General features: G+C 38.5%; 1 protein-coding gene across 2 annotated transcripts; it reads left to right on the top strand.

Moving 5' to 3' along the window:
* The first annotated feature begins 427 nt into the window (after positions 1-427).
* LOC145141173 (nuclease) lies at positions 428-2,010 on the top strand. Of its 2 annotated transcripts, none has more exons than XM_079074495.1 (2): positions 428-635; positions 944-2,010. In XM_079074495.1, the coding sequence occupies exons 1-2, from the start codon at positions 443-445 to the stop codon at positions 1,972-1,974; spliced, it is 1,224 nt and encodes a 407-aa protein (XP_078930621.1). In that variant the 5' UTR covers positions 428-442; the 3' UTR covers positions 1,975-2,010. The 2 variants fall into 2 exon arrangements, with proteins under 2 accessions (XP_078930621.1, XP_078930622.1); XM_079074496.1 differs by lacking the exon at positions 428-635 and adding an exon at positions 647-787.
* Positions 2,011-5,465: the final 3,455 nt, after the last annotated feature.

Raw genomic sequence — 5,465 nt, 5'->3', positions numbered from 1 at the left:
GATTGAGCAGAGAGAATAAGAGCTACAGAATTGGCCAATGGTAGCAAACTTGATTGTTCTCCGATGATTTCTTCAAAGCAGACGAGCACTGGAGGTGCTTTCCCAAACATCCCCTAATGCCAAACATCCCTTAACATTAACATGTGTCGATCTGTAACCAAACACCCCCTTATGCCATAGAAGGGTAAAATCGGAAAAGAGGGCAATTATGACAATTTTTGCTTAAATATGTTGTTTTTGTGGACATAAAAATAAACTTAGGATATAACCCAACATTTCTTAAAAATTTGAGGGTTTTTATGGCATTAGCCTCTTTATATATATATATATATATATATATATATATATATATATATATATATATATATATATATATATATATATATATATATATATATATATATATATATATAAACCGGATAGCAGGAGTCCGACCCCTAAAATGGCCCCAAAGAAGGAGAAGCATGAATTTGCTGCGAAGAAGATCAAAATGAAAAAGGATTCGAAGATGAAGCTGAAGAAGAAAAAAGTACCTTCCAGTTCAAGCACAGTTGCGGCAGTTGGTGGTAGCGAGAACAGAGGCGTCGATTCAGATTGGTGGAATTCTTTCTGGGAAAAAAATTCCCCCATTTCTGGTATTTCTTCGCTTCGTTTACATGGCATTTTAAGGATTTAACTCATGATTTGTATTTGCAACTGTGAAATCAGTTTTTAACAGTTCTAAAAGTGTGTCGGCATGCCAATTGAGCTTGTAATTCTTCAATTAGTTCACATCTTCAAAATTAGGGTTCGTTTTGCTCCACTTCTGAAATTGGACTTTATTATCTCCTTATGTACAAGTTTAACGAGCTTATTCTTCTTATAATTTTCTCTTTTAGCTTCTAATCGGTTTATGCAATTGGAATATCGAACATCAAAATTTATTTCCAACTGATACTTGCAGGTTCAATGGATCCCCAAGATGAAGAAGAAGGATTCAAGTACTTTTTCCGACTATCAAAAAAGACATTCGAGTACATATGTTCACTTGTACGAGAAGATCTCATTTCACGACCTCCTTCAGGACTCATCAACATCGAAGGAAGACTTCTCAGTGTCGAAAAACAAGTTGCAATCGCTTTAAGAAGATTAGCATCTGGTGAATCTCAAGTTTCAGTGGGAGCATCGTTCAATGTTGGACAATCAACGGTTTCTCAAGTCACATGGAGATTCATAGAAGCCATGGAAGAACGTGCCAGACACCATCTCAAATGGCCAGACAATGAAAAATTACAGAAAATCAAATCAGAATTCGAGAGATCTTTCAAATTACCCAATTGTTGTGGAGCCATTGATGCAACTCACATAGTTATGACCCTTCCAGCTGTTCAAACTTCAGATGATTGGTGTGATCAGGTTAAAAACTACAGTATGTTAGTCCAAGGTATCGTTGATGACAAATCAAGATTTCTTGATATTGTTACAGGTTGGCCAGGTGGCATGACAATCCCAAAACTGTTAAAATTTTCTGGATTTTATAAACTTTGTGAAGCGGGTGAGCGTTTAAATGGGAATTTAAAATCAGAGTTTAGAGAATTCATAGTGGGTGGAGCTAATTATCCTCTTCTTCCATGGCTGATAACACCTTATAATGAAAGTGAAAGTGAAAGTGAAAGTGATGAGATGTCTGGTTTTAATACTGTGCATGAAGGTGCAAGATTGGTTGCTGTGAGGGCGTTTTCGCAATTAAAGGGAAGTTGGAGGATACTTAATAAGGTTATGTGGAGACCTGATAAGAAGAAGCTTCCAAGCATCATTGTGGTATGTTGTTTGCTTCATAATATAATTATAGATTGTGGTGATTTTATAGAACCAGATGTTTCTTTGTCATGTCATCATGATTCAGGGTATGTTGAACAGTGGTGTAAGCAGGTTGATCCTCTTGGGAGAAAACTGAGGGAAAACTTGGTTACCCATTTAGAGAATAACAATTAAAAATCATAGATTGTGCAATATGCATGTTTTTTTTTAGTAATTTTGCAAGAATGATGGTAAGTTTGTAACTACTAACAGTAATTGCAGCACTGAAATAGAAACGCTGGATGTAATTCAAGATACATTCATGTTGCTTAATTGAAAATTCAGTAGTTGTAATCAATAATATTTGTATAAAGGGTTGAAATTCATGAAGAAAGTAATAAATAGTCTAATCAGTTGTTGAAAAGCAACAAAGATAATATCACAAACAAGAGGGCACAATCTTTAAGCTCGATCTAGTTTTAAATTATTATCAAATTGAGGAATTCATGTGTGAGAAAATCAAACCAAAAGCTTCAAAAAGGTTATTCAAGAAATATAACCTGGTTGCCTCTATGGTCTTGATTGCAAACTTTGATCTTTCAGTGGATTGACTAAACAAAGATGTAAATGGTTGATGCTCATGTTCTTAAACACATCACTCTCGTCAGGCACCAACACATCACTTGAAGCATGAAGTCATAGATACTTGAAAACGTGAGATTTTTTTTTCAGCCTACATTTTTCATTAAAAACACCATCACAATCCTCTACCCAACTTGTTTACGCCAACCACAACCATAAAGTTGCAAAAAAGAGTGAAAATATGCATGTGTATATGATGTGCATACATGCATTTTTTTAATGTATACATAGCACATTCAAATGTGCGAACAATTTTTTTTTGTATAAATTGTTTTGGCATTTTGTATGTTGCAATTGGCCTAAGTGATGCTTTTGGTGATGTTTTGAATGAAAAATGTTGGCGTAAAACGTTCTTAAGTTTTCACGAATAACGACAACGGAAGAGTTGTTCACGAGAGGTGATCACAGCACCCAACCCAACGATGATACTTGAAGTTGTAGCGTCGTAATATCTATTGATATGTCATGCATATTTTGGCGTCGGTGGCAACAACGATCTAATCGTCAACTACCAATCTCCACTATGCAACGAGAAACTGCTTTGGAAATACCAAAATGTTCATTTAATTTAAACGGAGAAGAATAAACGCATGAGTACTATCTGTAAGATGAGATATACCAAAATTGAGCAACTTTTACGCAACGGTTAAAGGTGGAACAAAAAGCAGCAAGAAATGACGTGGAACGGGATTTTGGTATACTAAAAAGTCGTTCGGGAATAAAAAGGTGCATTGCACGTAGGCATGAGCAACCGAACCGAACCGGCCCGATCCGGGAACCGGCTTCGGCCAAAATCAAGAATCGAACCGGTCCGGCGGTTCTACCGGTTCCGGTTTTTGTCGGGTTTTCGATTTTGGAACCGGTCTGATTTGACACACTTCTTTGCGGGGCTTGTAACTCATTCAATTTTTAACCAAATCAAACGTTTTTATAGTCTAAACTTAACTACAAAACCTAAACTACGTGTAGGAAAAAGATTCAGGTCAAAAAAAACTTAAATTGAGTGAGTTATGCACATTTAAACAACAAAGTCAGATTACGTTTAATTGTTGTAACATAAAAAAAAATCTGATTTGACACCCTTCTTTGCGGGGCTTGAAACTCATTCAATTTTTAACCAAATCAAGCGTTTTTATAGTCTAAACTTAACTACAAAACCTAATCTACATGTAGGAAAAAGATTCACGTCAAAACAAGTTAAATTGAGTGAGTTATGCATATTTGAACAACAAAGTCAGATTATGTTTAATCAGGGTCGATCCGTTGATTTTGAAGGCCCTGTGTAACAACATGATTTTTCAACCAAAATTTTCAATTTTAAATTCATAAAAACACATGTCATATTATTAATTCTCAAAAGTCAAATCATAAGTTTCCAAAACAATTATTCAAATCCAGGATCATAACTCCATCTCGCTGCAGGTGTACAATCATGCCGGTGCCTTCCCGCGATCCTCTGAAGTACCTGAAACACATAACACGTAACACGGTAAGCATAAAATGCTTAGTGAGTTCCCCAAAATACCACATACACATATTAGCCTCTCGAGGCTATAGCACTGTATGACCTTCCGGTCAATGTGTCTCAGTGGACCTTCCGGTCCCACAGCTCTGGTAGACCTTCCGGCCCTGCCATGACTTGCCTTCCGGCCCCAACTCTGTTTGCCTTCCGGCCCAATTCATACAGCATATACATATCACAATAAACATATCAAATAAGTCACATAATTCATACAAATACATAAGACCTTCCGGTCACACATAGTTACCATTCCAGGTAAAGTATAGTGAGAAGACTCACTTTGAAGTGAGCAAGCTAATACACCTCGTACACGAATCACCGATCTAGCCTCCGCCTAATACATGCGATGATTATCTCTAATTAGACCATAATACTAATAAACTCATTCTAACTCCTCTCTAACTCTTGGTAAGGGCAAAAGACCCTTCTACCCCTCCATGGTCCCCATTGCTCATATTTGGTCTAAGCTTCAAAAGTCAACAAAAGTCAGACTTGAGTGAATAGTCCATGTTGACTCAACTCGTCGAGTGCACCGGGAAGACTCGTCGAGTTCCCTGGTTCCCTCAGGGACCTCATGAAGACCAACTCTACACGTCGAGTAGGCCCGCCTACTCGTCGAGTCACAGCGTGCACAGACTTATCGGGACAAACCCCAAGCGACTCGTCGAGTCAGCTCCTGGACTCGGCGAGTGCATCCAGTCTATATTCCCATTCAGACGTTTTAGGGAAGATCTATCACTCCAAACTCTAGATGTAGGCTCCCTAGGCTCGAATTTCACGTAAAGCTTCTATCTTTAGGTTCATGCATGGCATATTTGCTCCAATATGCCATTACAAGCTCCAAAGAACGTTGAAAGCACATGAGCTTGCCTCTAGCTCAATAAAGCTTGACTCTTTGGGCTCTCAAGGCCTCCTATAGTCCAGATCTGAGGTCCTAACCTCAAACCATGCTCAAATAATTCAAGGACACAAGATGCTTGAAAGAAAACCCTAAAAGCTCCCAAAAATGGGATCTAACAAACAAGAGGTCAAGATGAGTGCTTTATACCTCTGAATAGCAGCAAATGACAGAAGAATGCAAGATCCACAGCCTCCTCTTGATTAGATTCACCAATTCTTTCAATCTTTCCTCCAAAAAGCTCAAGGATGCTCAAGATGGCCTCTCTCTCTCTCTATGCACGAAAAGGGTAGATTAGGGTTTCTCTCTGGGGAAGGTGGCCGCAAAGGAGGCTATAAGTGCCTTTAAATAGGTCTCAAACCCGGGGATCTAGGGTTTTCACTTCCAGCGCCTACTCGGCGAGTCTACTCCCGGACTCGTCGAGTAGATCATTAAATCCGCGTGTCTATACCGTCTCTACTCGGCGAGTTATAACACCAACTCGTCGAGTAGGTCAATGATCCTCAAAAATAAATACTTAAAATAATATACCTGGGAATCCGGATGTTACAATTCTCCCCCACTAGAATCAGACTTCGCCCTCGAAGTCATGCTCCACAAACAACTCTGGATGCTGCTCCCGCA

The sequence above is a fragment of the Lactuca virosa genome, chromosome 9, assembly GCF_052849685.1.
Source record: "Lactuca virosa cultivar CGN04683 chromosome 9, Lactuca_virosa_CGN04683_v6, whole genome shotgun sequence".
Lineage (NCBI taxonomy): Eukaryota > Viridiplantae > Streptophyta > Magnoliopsida > Asterales > Asteraceae > Lactuca > Lactuca virosa.
The sequence above is the reverse complement of the archived record's forward strand: the minus strand, read 5'-3'. Positions and strand labels throughout refer to the sequence as shown.

Bases quoted from the DNA above. Each gene is read 5' to 3' on its own strand.
- LOC145141173 (XM_079074495.1), top strand. From the start codon at position 443: ATGGCCCCAAAGAAGGAGAAGCATGAATTTGCTGCGAAGAAGATCAAA. The intron at 636-943 runs GTATTTCTTCGC...TGATACTTGCAG, and splicing joins AAAAAATTCCCCCATTTCTG to GTTCAATGGATCCCCAAGAT.